This window comes from Heteronotia binoei, chromosome 4 (assembly GCF_032191835.1).
Source record: "Heteronotia binoei isolate CCM8104 ecotype False Entrance Well chromosome 4, APGP_CSIRO_Hbin_v1, whole genome shotgun sequence".
NCBI classification, from domain to species: domain Eukaryota; kingdom Metazoa; phylum Chordata; class Lepidosauria; order Squamata; family Gekkonidae; genus Heteronotia; species Heteronotia binoei.
In genome coordinates this window covers 1,522,755-1,549,683 of record NC_083226.1, presented here as the reverse complement: position 1 = coordinate 1,549,683, position 26,929 = coordinate 1,522,755, and the positions used below count along the sequence as shown (strand labels likewise).

The window sequence follows — 26,929 nt, the reverse complement described above, 5'->3', positions numbered from 1 at the left end:
CTATAGAGGCAGGTTATTGGTAAACTTTAAACAGAGCTGTTGAGGTGGGGGGGGGGGGTGTCTCCTTGCTTTCAGGCCTCCCCGGTGGCCACCTGGGACCTCATTGGTTGTATCTGTGGAGGCATTGATTAGCTGTTCTGAACATTCCAGATGTTTTAAAATCTGTAAATGTGATTGTAATGTAGTACTTTGTGATGGAACCCACCCTGAGCCTTCTTGCAGGAAGGGTGGGACACAAATCCAATTAATTAATTAAATGCAAGGCTTGGATTGGACTGAGAAACCTGCAGTTGGTGGAAGGCAACTTGCAAGGGATTTAACTCCTCTACACGACTACTGGGACTGATGAAGCAGAATCAGAAAGACAGGTGTGGGGGAAGGGAAGGGCTATCAAGCCACAGTCCCCAGACTCAGGTTTTCGAGGCAAGAGATGTTCAGAGGTGGTTTGCCCTTGCATCCCGACCCTGGTATTCCTTGTTGGTCTCCCTTCTAAATATTAATGAGGGCCAACGCCACACTGTGTCCCGGATCCGACAAGATCAGGCTAGCCTGGGCCAATTGTAGAAATGAAGGATATCTTGTCCTGTGAAGTTGGCTTGTACATTGGATAAATATGCCTGTTTACATCCGGCTAGTATTTTAAAATATATGAATAACAGTGGATTTTGGTCACGTTGCATCCTTTCTGGTTGGGGTCTGCCAGATGGATTGCAAAGGAGAACTAGAACTGGCTAAGTGACAAATCCCGCGCTGCTACAAATCCAAACAGCTTCTGTTCACTTGACCCCCACAAAATCTAGCATAGCTGGATTTGGCAGCGCAGGGATTAGCTGTGTATTTTTCAGAAGGGAAGAACGTCATTTAGCATCAGAACTCTGTACATGGAAGCTGAATCTTTCCAGGGATAATTTTCTTGCAACCTTAACATGTTAGCTCTGCAGTATCAATGAGGCCAATAAGGAAAGGCTCCTTGAAGTGGAGGAAAGCACCATCACTGATCCCCCTGGGATCTGCCCCGTAAGATTTATTTTCTTTCTGTGTAACTACTTGGCACACATCAAAGCGAATCTGTCCTCTTAGGAAATCTTCCCTTTTCCTTATTTTTTCTTGTTGCTGTGCAATTGAATACTGTACTTTTGTTTTTATTGTTGCATTAAAAAAAGAGCAAAGCATTGAACTAAATAATGCTGGGGCGAGAAATGCCCTATGAGTGGAATGCCAAACTGTTTTATCTCTTGTGAGCTTTGTAAAAAAAACAAACCAAAAAACCTGCAAGTGCAAAATAAGCCCCAGGATTGAGGAGGAGACCTTCCAGTGACATGAAGGGAGCATCCAATCAGAACTGAGTCGAGCCAGCTTCTGCCTGGGAACAAAGAGGGCACTTCTGGAGCAGCCACCACTGCTCTGGAATGTGACACCTGCCTTAGGTAGTCAGTTAGTTTATTTGTGCCCTGCCTTTCTCCCGCAGGGGGGACCCAGAATTGCTTCTGTTATTCCCCTCTCCTCCATTTTACCCTTACGACAACCCTGGGAGGTAGGTCAGGCTGAGCAGGTGTGTGTCTGGCCCAAGGTCACCCCAAAAACGTCCATGGCAGATTGGGGATCGAGAGCAACTAACAACACTGTTGTTTCTTCCTCCTTTCTTCCAACAACCACCCTGCAAGGTAGTGGTACGGTAGGGGTGTGTGACTGGCCCAAGGTCGCCCAGCAGGCTTCTACGGCAGAATTAGGATTCAAATCTAGATCACCCAGACCCTGCTACACAATACTGGCTTCCCTCCAAAACTTTGTGCTTCTTGTTCAAAGAACACTGATAACCTCTGTCCAGACTTCTTCCCTCTAACCAGCTCCTTGGCATTCAGCAGCAAAAGAGACCCCCATCGCTGGCCGGTTGCTTTTTTCGGTGACTCCACGGAGAGATTCAGTGGTGTTTGTCAGAGGCTTCCCTTCTCTTTGTTCCCTTCATCCCCAAGGCCCGCAGTGCTGCCTCTGGAACCACAAATGGCACAAAACCACCTTCTTGTTGTTGTGGGAAAAGCCGTTTCTTGAGCTTTGCTGACCTAGAACTCTGTCCTCAAGTCCTCTCCTAAAGGTCATTTCCAGCCCTGTCTGCACCTTTTGGAACACCCTTCCTGACATTGGATGCTCTAGGCTGCCTTCAGGTGTTATTAAGGGGAATAAATTGCTTCTCTCTTCTTGTGAATATTGTGCTTCCCCTCTCCCCACTTTTCTTTGAAAACTAATTGACTTGCACCTTGCTCTCTCGTTGCTGTTGGGCCTCTCTTGCTTTATTACGGCTCCTCCCACTGAATGATTGTGTCCAATCAGTTGGCGGCAGGCAGAGCTCCGCCCCTGCTTCGGCCACCATGAGTGCTGCTGCCGGCCTGGCTGAGCAAGGTATGTGGCATGAGTCATATCTCCTGAGTGCCTGAGCCTGGAAACACCTACCTGCCCATCCCACCCCCACCCCACCCCCCAAGAAACAAGGCAGCATGACAAAGTGTTTGTGCACTGAGTGAGATGCCGTCCCTGCTTGCTGGCTGAGAAAGGGGCATGCACCAAGTTGTCCATCTAACCAAGACCCATTCTTACATGGATTTTGAGCCTACTAACCAAACATGCATGTCGGGGTGTTTAAATGCAGTCCTGGGGTGGATTGGCAAATAACGTTTGGCGACGGGGAATTGGTGTAGTGTGTGGAATGCCCATGCCTGCTTTTTTGTGGGAATTTGGGAGGGGAATACAGCTGTTTTGGGTCTGGATGTCTTGGAATGAAGCAGACATCAGGGTGCCTGCACGTTTCCAGACCAGCTAAGGTTAGAAATTCTATCACGCAGTGACCAGTTCCATTGAAGTGTCCTGTCCTGTTAAAGGAATTGGCTTACTGCACAGTCTGGTGTTGAGGAAGGGCAGGAGAAACTTGGGTTGGTTGTTTCCAGTAGCATCTACCTGTGTCTAGAATTCTGCAACATAAAAGCCCAAATTCTGCAATTGCTAAATGTGTGCTTCTGAGTGAGTAATCTGTTTGATTCACTGCCTGAAGGGGGTGCAGTTATGGATGCTGGAAGAGAATTGCAGGGCAGGTTAGAGGTGATCTCCCATTGATGGACACCTTGAAACAGGGCATGCTCCCTACCCTCCAGGACTGCCACCATCTGGGGTGTATTTGTCAAGCACCACCTTTGGTTGCCATGGAAGATCTCTGCCACTTGAGAACAGCACATGGGCTGCGCACTGGAGCGCAGAGAGGACGGGGAAAGCTCCTGGCCAGTGCACAGTGTCTGTATTGCTCCCTGATCGTCCTCCACCTGGATCACGGGGAAAGAACCGGGCCACAGGGGGGGAAAGTTTGGGAAACCCTGTTCTATTGCATAGCGAAACTCATGAAACGAACTGGTTTGGTAAATGAGAAGGTTTGTGGTTTGTGAGATCCTACAAACGAGGGTGAACTTCCATTTTCCTGGTTCGTGCCCTTCCCTCTAAGTGGCCACCAGCAGGCACACTCTGAATGTCATGATACGTGTGAATGTCTCACCTGCTGGCATAAAACTTTAGCCATCTTTAACGATCAGAGTATCTGGAGGTTGCTAGCTTGTAGTACTCAAAAGCTGGATTCAGACCCTCTTAGATGTGACACAGACCCAGGCTTCAGAAGGAAAAATCGGGGCTCTCACCTCCCATTGTGGCTATGTTTTTCAAACACGTCAAGTTTAAAAAAAATTGAGTTAAAAAAAACTTCATTGGAGCCTTCAAAATATATAGCCTGCAAATTGTGTGTGCCAGATGTTGTGAGTAAGCATTTTGGTAGTGTTTGTGTTTTAAGGTTGGCAAACTTTTCAAAGCAGGGTTTTGTCTTAGGGGTCTTTGGGCTGGGAGGGATCAGAACTGTGCCCCGTGTCCGGGGAGTCTGCAGATCACGAGTGCCAAACCATTTCTTAACCTATGAAGGGGCATGGCCATCGGCGGCTTTCCTGGAGTTTTTCTTGCTGTTCTCTTGTGATGTATCTTGTGCCTTGTGTGTGTATCTTCTAAGTCATTTCCCAGCAAGTCTTGTGGCTGTATGTGGTGCTTCAATATAGGGAGTCCCCACTCCTGCATCTCTCTCTGCAATGTGGCAGCCGACACGTGGGGGTCAAAGCGTTGGGGAAATGTGCATCTTTCTGTTGCCTTGGGTTGCTTGTCCCCTGTTGTTTGTTGTTGTGTTGCAAGTTAAATTTCCTGGAAATCTTTCCCAAACCATGTTAGGCTGCATGAGCATTCCATTCCCTCACCCTGGGTGAGCAGCTGTGTGGATCACTCCGTAAGGCCAGGGTGCGAGCAGATTTCAGTGGGTGCAGGCCGCTGGAGTTCCACGTGCACCAGAGCTCTAGTGCAAGTGGAAATGCAGGACAAAGACCATGGTAGCTCTTTACACTGAGTCCAAGTTATTGTATCCTCACTTGCTTTTCAAAAATCTTGTGCAACCAATCGCTGTGCACTGTAATATATTGGTATGACTGCCCAAGATCTTGGTGCAAGTGGGACTGCGCAAATTCTGTTTATGTTTCTGCTTGCACATTGCTGGATCCCAGCCTGCACCCACAAGGAAGGGATTTGTGATGGGTGCATGGCTAGTCCTGATTGGTGGGACGTAGACCAGAGTGGAGACTCCCACAGAAATTTCTGCCCTTCATCTGTTTTTGATGAGATGTTGACAACGTGGGGGTGTATGTGGAAATCTCACTTTCTTTCATAAAACAGTCCTTTCAGGGTTGGGACAGGGACACTGTTGGAGCCTCTGCTTTCTTCCTGCCCTGCCATGTCTGAGCCCGGCCCTTGCTCTGTCTGCATCTGGGGTGCTGGGTGTGTCCTGCCAAGGGAATTCCAAGGGTCAGGTTGGGACAGTGAGGAGAGGAGCAGCTGACCCCTCACTGGAATCCCACAAGGCCTTCCTGGAGCACCTGCTGTTGTATCCCAGGAGCCCAGACTGGCTGATCGCCCAGGGGCTCTCGGGAGACATAATGCCAGCAGGACTTTGGGGGCAGGAGAAGGGGGTCTGGAGACTGGACAGTTGCAGTTTTGCAAGGGAAGGTGGATCCTTATCCCAAACCTTTTAAATTATTTCTTTGCACATGTGCACAGAAGCAGAACCTCCTCGCCCCACCCCACATTTTTCTATCCTGTAACTGTGAGTGTAGGAGGCACTTAAAAAGGGGCTTGCTAATTACTGTTTTAGAAAGCCATCAGCAGCTACCAGGACTCAGTGACAGAGCAGAAGGTCTCAGGCTTGATCCCCACAGGTGATGTGAAAGACTTCCACTTCATACCCCAGAGAGCTGCTGGTCTGAGTAGACAGGACTTGTCTTGACGGACTGATTCAGTGTAAGGCAGCTTCATGTGTGTCTGTGAAGAGCAGCTGGATTCAAATCCAGGAGAACCTTAGAGACCAACAAGATTTTGGAGGCTGAAGGTTTCAGGTGTCAACACTTCCTTTGTCAGACACCCCGAAACCCTTCCTGGTTTCAACAGCTCCCCTGTTCGATGGCACACCAGCATGGCTGCCCTCTGCAACGACCTGCAGGGAGAAGGGGGTGGTGAGGTCCTGTGCACGCGTGCTCCTGTTTGAGGCAGGCTACAGTTCTGCATTTGAATCTCAAATGGTGCTCTTGGCAGGCACAGGCCCTGCTCAGTTTAGGGCTGGTCCTGTGAGGGTGTGACGTAAGCACATCGAAAGTGAATTTATACGTGAAAATTGAGTTTGTGAGGGGTACAACACTCACTTTGGAAAGGATCTTGTCTGACTAGTTTATCAGATTTTCATCATTCTTGTTTACAGCCCCACTCTGTGCCACTTTTCAGTCCCATTTGAAGTCCCTTCCCCGCCCCCCGTCCTTTAGTGTGTGATCTCAGCCCATTGGTGAAGCTGATGGTGCCCTGGGGTCATGTAGCCAATCAGCTTTGAATGCCTAGTGATGTCACAGGGCCAAGAAAACTCTCCCACTGCCTTTTCCCATTGAGGAAAGAGGGGATATGTTGTCCCAGCCATTGAACAAGGCCGTTTGTTGTCTCTGATGAGTGCTTACACTGCAAAAAAGCTGCCATTTGTGCACACACTTGTGTTTTGGCTTGAGATGCAGGACTTCTAGCTGCCAGGACAGGGTAGGCTTCCATAGAATTTTAAATACAAGGATACTTCACTGGCTCTCACAGCAACCCCAGGGTTTAGGTGTTTAAAGAATAGTGTCCTCTGTGTGCCTGGCAACTGTAGTCTGTTCTGGAGTCCTGACCATGAAGTTTTCCTGTTGCCTCCACTGGTCTTCTCCCTTGTTAACTTCCTGCAGGTGTGTCCTGAATCATTAGGAGGGGTCATTAGCAAAAGAAACTTGTGTCCCTCAACAACTTCTTAGAATTCTACACAGGCCTCCACAAGCAGTTTGTTCAACAATTCTTTTTGTGCATACATTTGCCCATTTGGGCAGTTTGTTGGCTGCAAAGCACAGCGTTGCCGGCAAAGCTTGTCTGTAGATGTGGGGATTTGGTCTCGTGTGCAGTCGGGCTTCTCCTGTGTCCCTTTGTTACACATGCCGAAAAGCACTCTCTGCATTTTGTACATGTGTGTATGTGTGTCTGCAACTTGATTGTTCTTCCCAGAAGAAGGGGACAAGGCAAAACTCTGTTGACCTTCTTGATCTTGCACCCAGTCTCTGGGCTCCCCCGCTGAGCTGCTGCCAGGACTACCGCACTTAGAGGCCCTGCTCTCCCCCACAACAAACCACATCCAATGTTTGTTGATGGTTATCCCAGCAGGGTTCTTAGCAGATTTGTCAAAGTCATTAGTGCGTCCAGATGTAAATCTCCAACATGGAGGTCAAATGTGTCATTTGCATTGTGCCTATCCAGCATGCATTTGTGGCTGACCCGAGTTCTAGTGTCACGTGATCAAACACATGGGGCATCATGTGTTCTAATGCTGACGATTTTCCCATGCCATACACTGGTTTCTGGGAAAATGGTGTTAAACTGCTGCATTTAAGGGATGATTCAGTTTTTAGGGTTTAAGACAGTTATTTTTAAAAAATTATCCCTTCAATATTCACTATTGGCTTTGAATATTGAAGTGAAGAGGGCAAAATCCTCAGAGTTCTAAATGCCCCTCCCCCCCCCCTCCCGGGAATTGAGTAGTGTCTTTGGAAGAGGCATGGTTCTCGTGTGAGATTGTGAATGCCCCACTGGCCATTCCTCTCCTCTCATTTGCTGTTTTGAACGAGCAGGAGCCTCATTGGATCTGGCTTGGCCTTTGTCGTCATCCTAATTTCTAAGGGAAACTCCTGACTAACCCTCCTGTGAGGCTGTGTTGGGGCGGGGGGCGGGGAGCAAAGGTTCACCCGGTGAGGCTGACTCTCCTCTCTTCTTTCTCTCTGCAGCTGCCAAAAGCTTACTGAACAAGAAGTCTGATGGCGTCAAGGTAGGTGTTTTGCGTTTGAGCCGGGACACACTTCCACTTCCGGTCTGTCCCACAGGAACTGGGGTCCTCACCTGCAGGCTCAGAATGGAGCATTTCTGTGGAAGGAGAGCGCTGCACACCTCCTGCTTTGCCCCTCTGTGCCCCCTCCCCTCCTGGATGCCGCTGCTGAGTCTGAGCGCTTTGTTGGCTTTTCTTTTGCCCCCTAAGTCTTTGGAGGCAGGCTCTCGTGGGGCTCCCTAGATGGATTTGGGGTGATAGCCACAATATCTGCAGGTGTTCTGGAATTCTGCAGGGAGGGGGCACATTCGTCCAGCTGTTGAGAACAGAAATTCCTCATTTCATAGCCAAATACTGAGGGTTCATTTTACTGCTGGGCACTTGTGGGGGAGGAGGGGGATTGCCCATAGAAAAGCAGGCTTACCTGTGAATCCACACCATGTCCATCGGGGGGAAAAATAAATGTTAACATCTGAAAGATGTTGAAGCCTGTGACAATGAGGTAGGGATCGCAGTATGAAGGGTCATGTTTGGAGGCATCTGAAACCTCTGCTGTGCCCGCATTACTATTTTCCAAAAATATATGAGGAGGCAGAAAAATAAACTGTTCAACTAAATGAAGGAAATTTTGCAAAAATGTATTCCGTATTTTGGGTGAGAAAGATAGTTGCGTGAGAACTTTCCTATTTGGAAGGTCACTGCTCAGGAAGGATCCAGCGGCTCCTCAGTATGCCTGCAAACTCCAACTCTGAGCACCAAGCCAGTTCCCATTCCGTGTAATGTCAGAGGCAGTTCCGGGTGTACATGGAGGCTGAGTAGGAGAGTCTGTGGATTACAGCAGTGGAGATGCAGACTCGGCAGGGTAGGCAGATGCACAGCTGTCAGGATTTCCAGAGCCAGGCAGTCAAGGCTTCCCTATCTTTACATGCAGGGCTGGCTTGCCCACTAGGCAAACTAGGCATTTGCCTAGGGTGCTGGCAGGGCAGGAGCAGCAAAATCGGCCCCACCCCCTAGGCAAATCCCTAGTTGCCTGCCTGCGTCCCCCTCCCACCCACCCACACGATCTGGGGAGGGAAGTGGAGATGAAGCAGCAGCTGTGGCAGCTGCTTTCTCAGCAGCTTGTTGGTCCTTCCTTTTGCCGCTGCCGCAGCGCTGAAGGTCCAGAGAGCACCAGAAGGCCAACGTAGGAGTGCTGGCCTCCCTGTGACTTTTCCCGCTGATCAGCTGATGGGGGGGCGCCTTGAAAGAGCCTCGGGAGCCGGCACTTTGCCGCCAGTTCCCTGGGCATTAAAAATTGGGTGGGTGGGAGGGAGGAGGCGCCGCAGAGGGGGGCATTGAGACTGCCTGGGGTGCCATGTGCTTTCGGGCCGGGCCTGTCTACGTGTTTCTAGTTCTGGCTGAGGACAGCCACTAAATACATACATCTTGGATTCTTTTATTATCTAGCAATCAATCTGTAAGCATTTCTCAGTGTTCCACGTAAACCAAAAATTATAACTCTGAATTCATACTTTCTGTGATGGTTTCAGGACCACTTGACTTTTCTGCTCTCCACTTCTTCCTGAGGATGTTTTGCTTTAGACTGCAGGGCAGTATAGTTCATGCTTAGCTTTCCACAAACAAGATTCTCTTGGGACAATTCATTTTAATGCAAGTTTTCATCCTTTGGAAGGCCAATTTTCAAATCAGCATCCGCTTTTTCCTGATCACTGATTTGATAAAAAAAAACCCCAGAGTGATGGGAAAGGAAGGGTGCACGGAGTGATGGAGCATCTGCTTGGCATGCAAAAGGTCCAGGTGGCAGGTGATGCAGATGACCTCAGCCTCTGTTAGCAGTCAGAGTAGACAGTATTGACATTGGTAGACCAGAGGCCTGACTCAGCAGACAGTAACTTTGTGTATTCATGTAAATTGCCATAAGGAAAGGCTGCAGTTGATCTGGTGCCTCTCTGGCACTTCTGTTGTTCAGCCAGTGCATGGTGTTATTCCACTTGGTTTCTCTGTTCTGGTAAACCGCTTGAGCCTACTTGCCTGGTTCTCCTAACTAGCTGTAGCATTTCTTTTATGTATATTTTCTTTCTTCATCTTAGGCAGTAGCACAGATGACATAAGCAGTGGTTTTTACGGAGCTTCTTTCTGTTCTCTCCTAAGTGTTTACTGGGCAGCTTAAACAATTATTGAGGAACAAGCATTGTCAGAAGAACAAAACAGCAAACTCACGTTGTCTGAGTCAGAGTTACAACTAGGAGTGTGCAAGGGGGAAAAAATCATTTTTTTCCCAGATTCAGGTATATTGAATTTGAATATATTTATTTTCCCAAATACCAATCATAGAATCATAGAGTTGGAAGGGACCTCCAGGGTAATCTAGTCCAACCCCCTGCATAATGCAGGAAACCCTCAAATACCTACCCCAGAGTCACAGGATCTTCATCACTGTCAGATGGCCATCTAGCCTCTGTTTAAAAACCTCCAAGGAAGGAGAGCCCACCACCTCTCGAGGAAGCCTGTTCCACTGAGGAATTGCTCTAGTGGTCAGGAAGTTCTTCCTCATGTTGAGCCGGAAACTCTTTTGATTTAATTTCAACCCATTGGTTCTGGTCCTACCTTCTGGGGCCACAGAAAACAATTCCACACCATCCTCTAGATGACAGCCCTTCAAGGACTTGAAGATGGTGATCCTATCACCTCTCAGCCACCTCCTCTCCAGGCTAAACATCCCCAGCTCCTTCAACTTTTCCTCATAGGACTTGATCTCCAGACCCCTCACCATCTCCCTCGCCCTCCTCTGGACCCATTCCAGCTTGTCTACATCCTTCTTAAAAATGTGGTGCCCAAAACTGAACACAATACTCCAGGTGAGGTCTTACCAGGGCAGAGTATTGTACAGAGTATTATTACAATATTGTTACAATATTGGTATTGTAATCAAGATTCAGGAAATATTTGGGAATCCTGAATATATTCGGCTCTATTATACCCTATGGGGCCATAATGGCAAATCTTCTAAGGTATATTCAGTGGCCTGGGGGGAGGAGGTTTGAGGTGAAGACACCAAATTTGCAATGCAGCTGCTGGAGCACTCCCAAGTTTCAAAAAGATTGGGCCAGGAGGTCCAATTCTGTGGGCACCCAGAGAAAGTGCCTCCATTCTCCGTTGTTTTCAATGGGAGAAAAATAATAGGGCAATACAAGCCCAGCTTCCAGAGAATCTTTGTAGCAGAAACTAGATAGTAAAGGGGCAGGGGTGTGTGTATTTACAAGACCAGCAGCAGAACCAGTGCCACTGTTGCAGTGCCAAAACCCAACAGGACTAGGTCAAACCTGAGAATCTCTGAAGTATAAACTAAAGGGGGGGATTTCTACAAGGATAGCAGAACCAGTGCAATTTACTAGTGTCCAGCATCAAAACCCAGTGTCAGTGTGGCAGTAGTGCAAAGTTAACCCCACAGAACCAACCAATGTCACAATAGAGTTTTGGGGAAAACTTTTGGCAGAAGCCAGGGCACACTAGCGGCCGTACAGAACACTCAAAAGTGCAGGGTGGGCAGGCACTTTTGCTAGCATACCTGAATCAAGGCCTGCCCAGTATAGAGCCCTGCCCAATAATGCTTTGTTTTCTTCCGAAGCCAAGGGTAAACCCAGAGAAATCTTATGCACCACACAACAACAAAACATCCCCCTCACCCAAAAAACCAATCTGAAGAGTGCTGCCTGTGTGTTCTTACAACAGCCTTCTGGGAGTGGAGGAGCTTTGACTAAGAGATGATGATTGTCCCAGTGAGCTCTGTTGCCTGGGCAAAAATTTGAACCCAGGTCCTTCCCAGCCAAAGTCCAGTACTCAAGCCACTGGCTTTCACACTTTGCTGGAATTGTGTCTAAGCTTTGATAGAGAGAGCTATCTGAACCAAGTTAATGAAAGGTAGCAGTGTTCTGACTCTTCTGTAACCCACTGTCCTTTGTTGGCTGGGTGAAAGTCATTTGTGGCTTCATCGCATGGGTGTCTCTGGGCATCCAGCATTGATTTGTACAGCAGAGCTGCTGCCGAAGAATAGTCCGGTTCCCAGCAGGTGGCATCAGCTGAGCCAATGAGGCGTGGACAGCCAGGCCTTGCAGAGACCAATGTTACAGCCATCTCACTGCTGCACACCACATCTCAAGAGCTTAAGGGAGTAATGCTTTAAAAAAAAACAGGTGTATAAAACGTTCACTAAAGTCAAACTGGAAAGGGAGGTAGGCAAATCCTGGTGGATGTTTCAGATTAAAATGGAAATTTCCATGCCTGGAGCTCTGGACCTTCTTTTGAGTATTCATCCCAGTCAGAGCAAAAGTGAAAAGATGTGATTTAAAAACAATTTACCAGTGTGCACCTCAGCATTCCCCTCCCCCCATAAGTGCTGTTTTCCTGGTCTTGAAATGGCCCCAGAAAGCCCATTTTGCCCATAGTTCTTGTGTTCACATGGTCCATATCTTCTTAGTTCCAGCATTTCTTGCTGGCAGTGGACTGTTCGGTGTAATACTTTTGGTCATGGGACAGTGTGTGCGGGGGGGGGCGGGGGTGGAGATGCTAATTGTACAAGATGACCACTGGAAATATCGCTGTGTTGGTGATCTACTTTTGTGTGTAGCTGTAGGGTGGCCTGGAGTCAAAGTGTGCATTCCAATGGAATGTTCCTGGCTTCCTCCACGGTAATTTGAGAATTGCACTGAGTAAAGCTTCAGTAGTCAGTTTTCATGACCATGCATCCCTCTCATAAAAACTTCAAGGGAGAATGGTAAAGCCTACAGTAGTGAGTGTACTCGCAAAATGCCATCGGACTGCCCATGATGTATGAAAGGTTTCACTGATATTTCCAAATTGGGAAGGCAAGTGGGGGGCGGGGGGAGGAAAGATATCCCAGAAAGATGTCTCTTAGTATAGTTGGGAAAGGAGATTGTCTCAGATATGGATTGACAGAAAGGGCCAATTGGGCCAGAGAAGAAAGGGGTACAGGGTTGGGGGGTTTTTGTAGCCAGGCAGTGGCTGATGCTCTGTATGGGTAATAGTGTCAGCCAGATCATGAAAACAACCTTTGTCCTGAAGTTACTTGTGCTTCTCCCACAACCTCTCCTTGGTATCCACCTGGTGAGTTTCTTTCCTTGCACTCCTATTGACGCCTATTTCTCTATTCTTGTCTGACCTATTTTGCGTTTGTATGGAAGATTGTTATGGCTGCATCTTCTCCATGTAAATTACGATGGATTTATTTAATCCATTTGCCCTGTATCTCTCCCCAGTAGGGGACCAAAATGGCGTACGTCGTTCTCTTCACCTTCAGTGTATCCTCCCAGCAACATTGTGGGGGTAGGACAGTGACTGTGAATGGCCCCAGGTCACTCAGTGAGCTTCCATGGCAGGAGTGGGCTTTCTTGTGTGGAAGAGCAGGATGTGGGCATGAATTTCCTGTGGGTGATAAGTGAAATAGCAGGCCAGAGAATCACCAGCTCCTGGGCCCATAACCAGCTGCTCTTGCAGCAGATCTCAAGCAGGACCTCATGTGGGTTCTTTGTGTGCACATGTGCACGTGCACATACACACACACAGTTTGGTGTTTCAGACCCCACCTGCCATTGCCCCTTCAGCCATGGTCCCCATCCAATCAACAATGCTCCATTTGAAGATACCTGTAGAGAAAAGGAGACTTGTCACAAGCGTGTTGACTTTTGGGAGTGGCCCAAGAGTTGCTTTTGCCCGTTGCTCATTGTCATTGTCTTGGATCAGGGTGTTGTGGACACAGTGGTTTTTGTTGGGCACTGTTTGTATCTCATGGTCATTGGCAAGCGAACCTGTCTCATTTTTTTCTTCTGCTGGCGATCCTTTGGGAAGAGAACGGAGCTGCCAGATTCAGTCTCTCCCGTGTCATGCTGGCTGCAGTTCTGAGCCTAAGTTTGGAGCCACCCAGTTTCTGCCTCTGATTTGTCGTCACCGGCTTCCATGAGTCCAGATACCTGCAGCACTGTGGTCCTTTCCCAGGGATGTCAATTGGGGGCCCCTCCTGTCACACGAGTGCCAGCATTTTCTCTGCTTCTCTTCTCATCTCTTCTTTTCCTTCTCTCTCTTCCTCTCAATGGTGTGCCCAGAAAAGGAAGTCCAGCTCCAGCGTGCATTTGATGGTGAGCTCCTCCCATTATGCTGACTGTGTCCCTGTGCGGTCACCATATTCTCATCCCATGCACCTCCAGCTTGCGCTCATCACTTCACATAGCATGTCTGGGCGAGGGAGCGGGGGGGGGCGGGCGGAGAGGCCATCTCGCACTTTGAAGGGTCCATGTCCTCACGGAAAGGATAATGCTATTGATGAGGCCCTTGTCAAGGGTCTGAGTCTGTTCCAAAAATTGGCTACTTTTAAAATTCAGCTTTGGGTATTGGGTGGCCTAAGAAGCAGCGTCCTAAAAGCTGAATCAGATGCCTGCATCCTTCTGCTGGCCCCAGAAGGCATCGTCTCTGCACTCTTGTGGGGACATGGAATCTTGGATCTCTTCTACTGCAGAAGTGCTAAAGTGGACCCAGGGCCCTACTTTGGCACTCTCTTAGTGCTGCTGTCCCTGGCAGAGGCAACCCTGCAGTTCAGATGAAACCGGGTTTTCCTGGTGTCCTGAATGCAAACTGTGATTCCAAGCTGCCATTAATTCCCTTTTCCCTTCTAGAATTCCATGCTAAGACTCCATGGAATCCAAAAGCCGCATTTCAGCCTCCCCCTACCCCACCCCCGAACCCTCCCCAGCCCCTCTCCAGATTCCAAACCAACAACTGTGGGCCTTCATGTCCCGGTGGTGTGGCATCAGGCACATTCCTGGTAATTTGCTCCATCTCTTTCCTCTTCACGCGTGTTTTCCCTGGGGTGTGTTGTGAAGGGAGGGAAGAGAGAAGGTAATTCAATCAAACATAAAGAGACAAGGAAGCATCTCCTTATCCCAAGTCAGTGGTAATGTTGAAGCCTGGGCTGGGCAGTGATAACATTCTGCCCTCCTTCTAGACTTCTTCAGGATAACCTCTCTCCTGAGGATGGATACAAAAGACGTTGTGTGATCTGCTTGTTTCATTCCTTTATTCCTTGCCATTCTCTCCCCAGCGGGGACCCAAAGCAGTTCACAACCTGCTCTTCTCTTCGGCTTGACCCTCACAACAACTCTGTGAGGTAGGTTAGGCTGAGAGGGTGAGACTGGCCCAAAGTCCCTTGGCAGCTTCCATGACAAGAGCTGGGATTTGAACCTGGGCCTTCCAGATTCTAGTTTGAGCCTCTTAGCCACTGTACCATCCTGACTTGTTCAAAGAAGGGCACCCCAAGGGAAGGGCTTTCTTGGAAGAGGGCCTTCAGAGCTTTTGTGCCAGTCTTTTAAAGTTTGTTCGTACTACACTGTGTTGTTCATGTTATATTCCCCCTTTTGCACTGGGATTGGACCACACAGTTATTGACTGTAAGTTGGCACACTCAACAGGTTGGGATGTCTAATAAACCAGGAGTCCCAAGCATTTTGGAGCCTGCAGGCACCAAATGGCCACCGCAGCTTCCTTTCAGCCGCACAGTGAAAATCCTTGTGCTGCCAATCAAATCCCCAGCAGCCAATCAGAAGTCTTGCTGGGCAAAAGCCCCACCTGGCTCCAGCCACTTTTTAAAAATCTCTTGGCGGGCACCTTTGCGGGAGGAGGTGTTGGTGGGTGCTCTGCAATAAAGAATCCAATACCATTACGATTAGAAAAATCTGGAGCCAACCAGATATCTGAAAACAGAACTGAGGCATAAGTGTCAACAAGACAAGTAAAACAAAGCATCAAATTACCTAATGGAGCCCTACTTACAGCAACAGAGGGTATGAACTCTACCCAGGAGTGCCGGCCAGTCTCCAAACCTTTATTGATAGTAGTCGGTATGCCCACAGATTGCCGTCTGCCTGCCCATGTTGTATGAAGGATTTCACTGGTATTTCCAAATTGGGAAGGTGGGGGAGACATCCCAGAAGGATGTCTATTAGGGTAGCTGAGAAAAGGGGATTGTTTCAGGTTTGGATTGACATAAAGGGAAAATTAAGCCTGAGAAGAAAGGGATACAGTTTTTTCTTTGTAGCCCGACAGTGGCTGCTGGGTAATAGCCTCAGCCAAAGAGAAGAAAAGGTAAGAATCCTTCAGAACTGCCTTGTGACAATACCAGAGTTGTAGCAAGTGTGTGAACAATTCCAGAATCTAGTGGGATAACGCCCCTCCTCCCCCCTGGACTCACTAGGGCATGCCCATTGATTCTCTTCAGGAAGCAGCTGATGGCATTCAGGAGCAATTCGGTGCAGTCCCACCAGAGCAGGGAATCCATCATCACCTGTCCCACATAGAAGCAGCCCTTCGGCAGGTCAAGGCCTGACCATGGGAAGAAGGAATAGAGATGTCCCATGAGCAGGTGTTTGGGGAGGAGGGGCAACTTCAGTGGTAGATTTTTCTGGCCCAGGGCCCCAGCCCCAGAGCACAGAGAGGAAACTCCCATCTAGTGATGAGGCACCATCTGTCCCCACGAAGGGGATCCAGATGTCAAATGAGGCGGCAGGTCTGTGCATTGGCAAAGACCTCTACCAGAGACCCTGGAGAGCTGCTGCCAGTCTGAGTAGACAGCATTAACCTTGAGGGACCAAGGGATAAGGTAGTTTCATGTGTGTTTAATGGGGGGGGGGTGGGATTTGTCACAGTTCATCCCAAGGGAGCCATTCGTTGCCATGGTAAGACCACCGTTGTGGCCAAAGCTGCACCTTTCCCCTCACCTAGAGGGCGTTCCCAGCAGACCCACATCCTCTGCCCAGAAGCTGAGATGATCTATGTTGCTTCTGTCATGGCTCAGAATGGTGGGACTCATAGTGCAGAGGGAAAGCTTGCAGACCTTTGGAGTCCTGTCTATACAAGGTCGCATTTTTGGAGTAACATCAGCAGAGGATATATTGACGGTGATAGCTCAGAAATCGGAACCAGAAGAACACATTCTCAGCTCTTGATCATGGCAGTTTTCTGCCAAGGTCTAGAGGAATGGCCCCAGTTCCTTCCAATGCACACCCGGCAATATTGCTTTCCTTTTTTAAAATTGGCAGTTACTAGTCAGAGCCTCCAGGGAATTTGGGGAGTTGCTTTGGCTGGCCAGTCCCACGGTGCCTGTCTGCATCCAGAGGGATTTGTACTGGATGATTGCTCCCCCCCCCCCCCAATTGAATGAGAGATCTAAGAGTGCTACACAATTGTGGTGATGGAAACTTAGCACAAAAGCAGGGGACACTTGAGCCTCTATGGGAAGGCCTGAGCCCTTCTGAACTGGGTGGAACGCTTCTCTTCTGCCAAGACCCAGAAGGGTTTCATGACCCACTGGTTGGACCTATGTCCTGATTGCTGGCTGTGATCTGGGAGCTGGTTGTTTGCCGGGCTGTGTGGATGTGTCCATTTGCATGATTACGCTGCTTTCTAGCAGCTGTCCTTTCATATGTCACCACCACTCTGGTCATTTGTGTGCTGCCATCCCTGCTTCCAGACGATAAAAGGCCCATTAATTAAAAGACTTTTGAGTTTCAGCTTAGATGTCTCTCTGTGCCTTTGTTGCCTGCCACTTCATGAATAGATACTCCTGCCTGTATCTGACTTCACAGGAGCAAAGAGGAGAGGATAGACGCTTGGCAAGTAGATCCATTGAGTGGCCTAACCATGACATTCATAGAATCATAAAATCATAGAGTTGGAAGGGACTTCCAGGGTCATCTAGTCCAACCCCCTGCACAATGCAGGAAACTCACAAACACCTCCCCCTAAATTCACAAGATCTTCATTGCTGTCAGATGGCCATCTAGCCTCTGTTGAAAAACCTCCAAGGAAGGAGAGCCCACCACCTCCCGAAGAATCATAGAGTAGGAAGGGACCTCCAGGGCCATCTAGTCCAACCCCCTGCACAGTGCAGGAAATCCACAAATACCTACCCCAAATTCACAGGATGTTCGTCGCTGTCAGATTGGTCATCCAGCCTCCATTTAAAAACCTCCAAGGAAGGAGAGCCCACCACCTCCTGAGGAAGCCTGTTCCACTGAGAAATCACTCTAATTGTCAGGAAGTTCTTCCTAATGTTGAGCCAGAAACTCTTTTGATTTAATTTCAACCCACTGGTTCTGGTCCTACCTTCTGGGGCCACAGAAAACAATTCCACACCATCCTCTGTATGACAGCTCTTCAAGTACTTGAAGATGGTGATCATAGAATCCTAGAATCATAGAGTTGGAAGGGACCTCTAGGGTCATCTAGTCCAACCCCAGGCACAATGCAGGAAACTCACAAACACCTCCCCCTAAATTCACAGGATTCTCATTGCTGTCAGATGGCCATCTAGCCTCTGTTGAAAAACCTCCAAGGAAGGAGAACCCACCACCTGTCCCCCTGAGGAACTGCTCTAACGGGACCTCTCTTGCCCAGTGATTTAGAAGACGTAGGTTGCAGATTGCAAGTACAAAACCAATCACAAGCTGCAACTTATTTGTGGCTTAATACTAAGGCATGGCCTGCCCCTGGAGATCAGGTAGCTGTGCAGGTACAAAATTTGGGACAAATTTTGACAAAAACCTTCAGGTGAGGAACTCACCTCACGTGTGAACCAAAATAAGTCAACCTGGTGGTCCTGTCAGCAAAGACAGAACATCTTTTGATAGAATCTGAAAGCTCTCTTCCTTGGCAGACTTTCTCGCCAACTGCAAATTGTGGGGACCAGCGATATCATTGGATACGGCCTCAGTGGGGAAGTTTGTGTCACAGCCCATGTTCAAGGCTGTCAGCTGATACATGTTCTCTCATGCCTCCCTTCAAAGGGTCTAAGCACAGGCTTGTTCTAATGATGCCCAGGGCTTTTTTTGTAGCAGGAACTCCTTTGCATATTAGGCCACACCCTTCTTATTGTACCCAATCCTCTTGGAGCTTACAGGGATCTTCTTACAGGGCCTACGGTAAGCTCCAAGAGGATTGGCTCCATCAGGGCGGTGTGGCCAAATATGCAAAGGAGCTCCTGCTGCAAAGAAAGCCCTGGTGACACCACACTTGGCAAGCAAGCACGCTCACAGTTCTTGGATCCATACAATGTTGTGCACAGCCCCAGTGGCCTAAGCACTCCAAACAGTCCCATATCTAGGATTTTGTTTTCCAGAGGGGGCACCAGGGGTGCTAATTCAATTAACGTTAGTTAAGTTAAAGGGGCTAAAAGAGCCAAATCCAGAGTGAAGTCTCTAAAAATCCTAGAAGGAGGCTGGTGGTGACGGCAGTGGTTCTCATTCAATTCCTGAGTGAGGCAGGCAGGGCAGAAAAAGGAGAAAAGAAGAAGTGGGAGGAGGGAAAGAAGAAGTGGGAAGTGGCGGCCAGCAGGTGGGAAGAAAGGAGAGAAGTAAACTGTTTACAAACTGTGCAATGATTGCGTCCTTTTGCAGCTCATGGATCTTTCCTGTCTTTGGTCAGAGTTGCTTTAGATCCTGATTTCCTCCAGCCCATTTTTGGTAGCTTCCTACTAGAAGAATCTCATAGGAACAAAGCTAGCCTATGAAGGGACCATCAGTTCTCTCTGGGTATAGCAGCTGTTGTAAGCATCTGAGACTCGGTTAATGCTCTGGTGGTTAAACATCTCTGCCACTTAACATCCAAAGGCACGTTCTGTATTCAAGCTACCTCTTGTCTCACTCGTCAACAGTGGACTTCAGCATCTTCGTTTCTGTTGATTGAATTAGGAATGTGGGACCTTGGTATGCAGATGCATCCTTTGCCTTCCTACCACCATTTTGTTGGTGTATGCACTAGCGGCCAGTAAGGTAGATCTGTACCTGCCCTCTTCCACAGGCCCTCATAGGATGCTTGGCTTTCTTTTTTGTTCTTTGTGTGGTTCTTACATTTGCCCTGACTTCCTCGCTGTCCAGGTCAATAATTCAATTGGCACTTTAAATTTAGTATTGCTGTTTGAAGCTAAACTTAATGGAGCCAATTAAGTTATACTCAAGGAAGGCCCAGACCACACACACACACACTTTTTGGGCAGTCAGATTTAAGATGTTCGCTGGTCCTGGTGACACAACTCTTCCTTGTCATGTCTTGTGTGACGACTGTTCTTTTGACTACACCATCCTACGGTGAGATTTGATACTGAGGTAAACATTTGTTTAAAATATGCAGTGTGATCTTCAACAGAGGTTTTTTAAGTACAAGAACTCTGCTATTTGTTAAGGGTGGGGGGATGTTGGTATTGTAAAAATAGGGAAGAAAAGCCAACTTGCAGAAATGCAACGAGCAGCCTTATCATAAAGATGTGGACCAAGGCACCATTCCCAGTGACTTCTCTGTTACTGGGATTGAGGTTTAATTTTAATTTAATTTTTAGATTTATATCCAACCTTATTCCACAAGCGGGCTCAGGGTGGCTTACAAGGATATTGGCTGATCGTTCAGAGTTTTTGCCTGGGGAAGGGGTCATGCGACCACCTGTGTCTCCTACAATGCATTCCTTGATGGCAAAGATACAAAAAAAATGTTTTCTGGGTGTGGGTGGTGGTGTCTCCTTTTAAAGTTGACACTATTACAAAAACAATATGGAGTGTTGGTAATAGTACAATACAATATTGAAAACCAAAATTATGATAACAGTGATGTCATTCACATCACAGTATGTGTACAGTCAAATTCTTATTTTTGTTCTAACAAGTAATATATTAATTATTTATAGTCTATTATTGTGAATTAAATAAAACGGGTGGCCAACAGTAGCTCTCAAGATGTTTTTTGCCTACAACTCCCATCAGCCCCAGCCATTGGCCATGCTGGCCACCCCTGCAATAAAATATTATTTTATTTAATTCATAATAATATAATATAAATAATTAATATATTACTTGTTATATAGAACAGAAATAAGAATTTGACTGTACACATACTGTACACATAAATGACAACATCATTGTAAGGTCAGCCTGTATTAATAATATCATATTTATCATAATTTCAAATTAATTTCTACAATAATTGTATCAATTTTTTATTAATATTAATTTCTTTAGCCTAACCACTGTGGAAGATTTGTAATAAGAAATTGAAATGGTGAAACTGAAGCACCTGTGTCTTCGTATGGAGAACTTCGGCTAAGAAACTATGTGGGACTTGGTTTCCTTTATTGATTGCCTAATGTTGGGTTTGATTTTTAAGAACATAAGAACATAAGAGAAGCCATGTTGGATCAGGCCAACGGCCCATCAAGTCCAACACTCTGTGTCACACAGTGGCAAAAAATGTTATATACACACATACACTGTGGCTAATAGCCACTGATGGACCTGTGCTCCATACACTGTGGCTAATAGCCACTGATGGACCTGTGCTCCATACACTGTGGCTAATAGCCACTGATGGACCTGTGCTCCATATTTTTATCTAAACCCCTCTTGAAGGTGGCTATACTTGTGGCCGCCACCACCTCCTGTGGCAGTGAATTCCACATGTTAATCACCCTTTGGGTGAAGAAGTACTTCCTTTTATCCGTCTTAACCTGTCTGCTCAGCAATTTCATCGAATGCCCACGAGTTCTTGTATTGTGAGAAAGGGAGAAAAGTACTTCTTTCTCTACTTTCTCCATTCCATGCATTATCTTGTAAACCTCTATCATGTCACCCCGCAGTCGACGTTTCTCCAAGCTAAAGAGTCCCAAGCGTTTCAACCTTTCTTCATAGGGAAAGTGCTCCAGCCCTTTAATCATTCTAGTTGCCCTTCTCTGCACCTTCTCTAAAGCTATAATATCCTTTTTGAGGTGCGGCGACCAGAACTGCACACAGTACTCCAAATGAGACCGCACCATCGATTTATACAGGGGCATTATGATACTGGCTGATTTGTTTTCAATTCCCTTCCTAATAATTCCCAGCATGGCATTGGCCTTTTTTATTGCAAACGCACACTGTCTTGACACTTTCAGTGAGTTATCTATCATGACCCCAAGATCTCTCTCTTGATCAGTCTCTGCCAGTTCACACCCCATCAACTTGTATTTGTAGCTGGGATTCTTAGCCCCAATGTGCATTACTTTGAACTTGGCCACATTGAACCGCATCTGCCACGTTGACGCCCACTCACCCAGCCTCAACAGATCCCTTTGGAGTTCCTCACAATCCTCTCTGGTTCTCACCACCCTGAACAATTTAGTGTCATCCGCAAACTTGGCCACTTCACTGCTCACTCCGAACTCTAAATCATTTATGAACAAGTTAAAAAGCATGGGACCCAGTACCGAGCCCTGCGGCACCCCACTGCTTACCGTCCTCCACTGCGAAGACTGCCCATTTATACTCACTCTCTGCTTCCTATTACTCAGCCAGTTTTTGATCCACAAGAGGACCTGTCCTTTTACTCCATGATTCTCAAGCTTTCTAAGGAGCCTTTGATGAGGAACTTTATCAAAAGCTTTCTGGAAGTCAAGGTAAACAACATCTATCGGGTCTCCTTTGTCCACATGTTTGTTCACCCCCTCAAAGAAATGCAACAGGTTAGTGAGGCAAGATCTTCCCTTGCAGAACCCATGCTGAGTCTTCCTCAATAACCCGTGTTCATCAATGTGCCTACTCATTCTGTCCTTGATAATGGTTTCTACCAACTTTCCCGGTATTGAAGTCAGACTGACTGGCCTGTAGTTTCCCGGATCTCCTCTGGAACCTTTTTTAAAGATGGGGGTGACATTTGCTACCTTCCAGTCCTCAGGAATGGAGGCAGATTTCAATGAAAGATTACAGATTTTTGTTAGAAGATCCACAAGTTCAACTTTGAGTTCCTTCAGAACTCTCGGATGTATGCCATCCGGACCCGGTGACTTATTAGTTTTTAATTTGTCTATCAGTTGTAGGACCTCCTCATTTGTCACCTCAATCTGACTCAGGTCTTTCAACACCCCTTCCAAAATTAGTGGTTCTGGGGCGGGCAAAAAGTTCTCGTCTTCTACAGTGAAGACGGAGGCAAAAAATTCATTTAGCTTTTCAGCCATTTCCCTATCCTCCTTCAGTAATCCTTTTACCCCATGGTCATCCAAGGGCCCCACTGCCTCCCTGGCTGGTTTCCTACTTCTAATATATTTGAAGAAAGTTTTATTGTTGGTCTTTATGTTTTTTGCAATATGCTCCTCATAGTCCCTTTTTGCCTGCCTGATCACAGTCTTGCATTTGATTTGCCACAGCCTGTGTTCCCTTTTACTAATCTCACTTGGACTGGTTTTCCACCGCTTAAAGGAGTCCTTCTTACCTTTTACAGCTTCCATTACTTTATTTGTTAACCACGCAGGCCTTTTCTTATGCCTGTTTGTGCCTTTCCTAACTTGTGGTATGTATTTTATCTGAGCTTCTAGGATTATAGTTTTAAATAGCGTCCAAGCTTTCTCAAGGGTTTTGACCGTATGTACCTTTCCTTTCAGTTTCTTCCTCACATGCCTCCTCATCTCAGTGTATTTACCCCTTTTAAAGTTAAACGTGGTTGTGGTGGTCTTTTTGGACAACTCCCTATTTATACAAACGGTGAAATCAATAACATTATGGTCACTGCTCCCAAGCGGCGCAATCACTTTTACATCTCTCACCAAGTCTTGGGCATTACTTAGGACCAAATCCAGGATCGCCCCACCCCTGGTAGGTTCTGAGACCATCTGCTCCATAGCACAGTCATTGAGAGCATCAAGAAACTCAATCTCTTTCTCTCGACCAGAACACATATTGACCCAATCAATCTGCGGGTAGTTAAAATCACCTATTACAACACAGTTTTTACGTTTAGCCGCTATCTTTAAGCCTTCCATCATATTATAATCGTCCTCTCTCTTTTGATTTGGTGGGCGATAACAAACTCCCATAGTTAAATTTCCTTTTGGGCCCTCTATTTCAACCCAAAGCATTTCTAAAAGGGAATCTAATTCTCTGATCTCTGATTTTGGTTTTCGATATTGTATTCCCTTTAAAGTTGACACCTTAGATGCCTTGTGAAATGCCCAGCCTAACCAGGGGAAAGGTGGGTACCAGAGCCTATTCCTCCTGCCCGGCCTTTCCTCTTTAAGCCAGCCATTTTGTCCTGCCTGCTGAGTTTGCTGAGCTTGCAAGAGGCCTCCTGGAGAGGCTGTCCTGACGAGATTTCCATTCCTTCTGTTAGCCTTTTCCCTGGTGCCCAGCTGGGCTTGGATCTATGAGTTATATTGTCTGTTTCACTGAAAGATGTTACAGCTTGATGGGTCTCCAAAATCCACCTCTCTACAAGGTCACTGTTAAAATGTGGATTGTGGTATCTGCCCTGTGATTGAGGGTGTGCGCGTCATTCAGACCTCTGCATTCATATGAGGAGCTTCTGTCCCTGAGCTCTGCCCTACCTAGGTCCTCATGCTCAGACCAAATCCAGGTGTCTGGGAGTCAGAGCTGTATGAATGTGGTGGCAGCCCCCCCCCCCCCGCCTCAGTCTTTCGGCATCACTGTGGAAGCCGATAGCTCCTGGGTCTGAATGTTGGGATCCCCTTGGTCCAGAGGGACCAACTTCTGAGCCCCGTGGGATCCAGATGCTGGTGTTTGTTAGAGGATTTTCCTTCTCTGCGGGTGGGCAAACCTTGAAATGGCTCAATGGGTGGGCAGGTGTGCAGGGGCCAGTTGCAACAGGCACTTTGATGGGGGGAGGGAACACGGTTGGTTTCCTTCCTCCCGAGCCCTCAGGCGCACCTGGTTGGGTGATATAAAAAGTTCCCTTGGCCAGGTGGGAACTTGGTGGGGAGGAGGGACTCTGTCAGCCAGGCAGCCTCACCCGCAGGCTGGGAGCCATCTTGGTCAGAAACAATCAGCAAGAGAATCAGGTTTGAGGCCAGGCAGGCACCTTGAAGAACAGCAACGTTGTTTTAATTTATCCTTGCACACAAAAGCTCATACCTTGAATAAAACTTTGTTAGTCCTCAAGGTGCCTGACTGGACTCAAACTTCATTCGCCAGCAGGCTGTGAGCTGCCAGGGCTGGAACATAAGAGAAGCCCTGTTGGCTCAGACCAATGGCCCATCCAGTCCAACACTGTGTCACACAGTGGCCAAAAAACCCAGGTGTATCAGGAGGTCCATCAGTGGGGCCAGGACACCAGAAGCCCTCCCACTGTTGCCCTCCCCACAAGCACCAAGAATACAGATGGGGGGGTGGGGCAGGGATAAGCAAGAGACTGGGGCTGGGGGCGGGGTGGAGCTAGCAGCACCAAAGAGCGGAATAAATGCCCTCCACTGTTTATCCTGCTCTTCTCCACCACTGGGCACTCAGAGCCGCTTGCAAAATGATATAAACACAGATCACAGTTTACAAAGATGCTGACACCCCTGCATGCACAAAGACACCCCCTGGACAACAACAGAAGCAGCCAGTTGCATGAAGGAGTCTGTCAGGTCCAATATGAGCCCTGTTAACATAGGCCTCTCAAGAAACAGGCCTCGGAAGCTGCCATCTCAGAACACTCTGTGGGTGATTTTGGGCTATGTGGGCTGCCCTTCTGCAAACTGGCATGGGGGAGGAAGGAAGGAAGCAAGGAAACCTTGGATAGAGAGTCCTGTACAGAACGAGCCAGAGCACGGGACCCTCCCAAGTCATCCTTCGCAGCTGCTCAGTCATCATTTCTTCTCAGAGGTTCTCTTCTTGAATATCCAGGTTCTGGAGGCTTTTGGAAAAGGCCTTCCTGGTCCCTTTCCCCTTGCCTGTTTCTAAACTGTTTGCACAGGACAGAGATGTGAGCTCCAGCTGAGAAAACTCTGTTCCTTTCCCTTTGGGCTTCATACTCACTATTTCTCCTTAGTCAGCCCTGTGCTGTGAACACACCATTTTGGCTTTGAAGCAGGAAGTAGAGGTTTTTGAAAAGGCTGGCGTATTCGTGCAGAATTTTCACAGTGGTATTCTGGGTGTTCTACTGTTTTCTGTGTAACCCTGTTTTGTGACCTCCACTTCCTTGGTTTTGGTAGCTGCTGGACTAGAAGCAGGTGAGGAACAGATCTGTATTTTGCTCCCTGAGAAGTTCAGTGGTTGAGAGGGCAGATATCTTAGCTGCAGCCCAGCTGACTTTGGCTAGGAACACCAGGGAGTAGTTTGTGTGCACTGTTTTTGAAAAAGAGGCACACTCAAGTAAGCTGTGCATGTGTGCATACTAACACGCAGTTTTGACCACCACTGGGAATCCCCACCCTCAGGCTGGGAACCTGGCTATAGCTACACATTATCTGATTGTGTAAAGTGTAGCACACATCTGCACATGCATGCACACACACACAGGGGACTTGGTCTGGACTGGGACTCTGGTGAGAGTTTTAAACTTGCCCTGTGTCTCTGAAAAGCAGGGTTAAAACATCCATGGAAGGCGTATGCATGGATTTTCCAGTGCATGTCCCAGAAGGCCCACGGCCTTGGCCTGCTGAAGGATGGCAGTTGGAGGGGACTGGAAAGCCACCACCTGCCTCCCCGTGTCTTTGGGTTCTGTGCTGATCTCTCTCCTTGAGGGCTGGTTTTCCCTCCAGATGGGGTGGAGGGGGGGCAGGGATAAGCAAGGGGCTGGGTGGGGTTGGGGGGGAGGCAGCCAGCAGCACCAGACCTCTGGGCCTCCAAGGTGACCAGTGCAGGGTGCAGCCAAACTTGGATTAAAACAGCCCTACAGACCCACAGGATTGTATGCAGGAGCTCATGGGGAGGTTGAGCTCCATTTTTTGTGCGTACTTCAATTCCATCTGCACTGGGGGGAGAGCACTTGTTGGAGGCAGGGCAGAATTAACAAGTAGGCACTGGCCTGTGGGCCCCCATGCCTTTAGGGGCCCCGGGCCTGTTTGCACCTCTCTGCCTCTCCCCCGCAGCTTTGTCAAAGGGGTTTTTGAGGAGGTGCTTGCAGGAGATAATTTGCAAGGGGGCCCCCAAGATTTCAAATGCCTCGGGGCCTCCACAGGGTTTAATCTGGCATTGGTTTGAGGGATCCTGTGGTAGGCAGGAGGGAGCTTGGGGGCGTGCCATTCAGCAGCCTGCCTCTCTCTTACTCTTTCTGTATTACATTCTGGCCATGCTCTTGTTTCAGAGAGGCTTCTGAGAGGGGCAGCCTCCCGTTCAAGAGGCCTTCCTGACCAGATTTCCCTACTGTCCACCACAGAATGGTCCCCCTGCCCTTCCTGAGCATTCTTTGGGCCAGCTTAGTGTGCCATGAATTGGAAATGTGCAGCATCTTTGACTCCCAGGTGTTTTCAGTGAGGACACTGCAGGCTAAACGGATCATGACTTGGCACTGATCCCTTAGCTCTCTCAGATCCTCAGAACAATCTCTGTTTATCAGCAGACTTCTGGAGTCGGGTGCTTGCTGGCGGAGGGGGGGGGGTGGGGGGCAGGGTGTCTTCCTGCAAGGAAGAGGAGGAGCAGCATTTGGAGCAGGTCGTTTCTTGCCCAGTGTGGAGAGGGAGTCCTGCTTCCCTGC

General features: G+C 48.0%; 1 protein-coding gene across 25 annotated transcripts in view; it reads left to right on the top strand.

The window, feature by feature from the left end:
* Positions 1-26,929, top strand: part of CAMK2G (calcium/calmodulin dependent protein kinase II gamma) — a 279,494-nt gene that overhangs the window by 213,157 nt on the left and 39,408 nt on the right. For 8 of the 25 annotated variants that reach the window (XM_060236686.1, XM_060236679.1, XM_060236669.1 and 5 more), the window contains exons 13-15: positions 2,329-2,397; positions 7,404-7,444; positions 13,561-13,593. In XM_060236686.1, coding sequence (XP_060092669.1) covers positions 2,329-2,397; positions 7,404-7,444; positions 13,561-13,593 — 143 coding nt within the window. The remainder of the gene's footprint in view (positions 1-2,328; positions 2,398-7,403; positions 7,445-13,560; positions 13,594-26,929) is intronic. The other 17 variants (XM_060236689.1, XM_060236680.1, XM_060236671.1 and 14 more) reach the window with 3 other exon arrangements.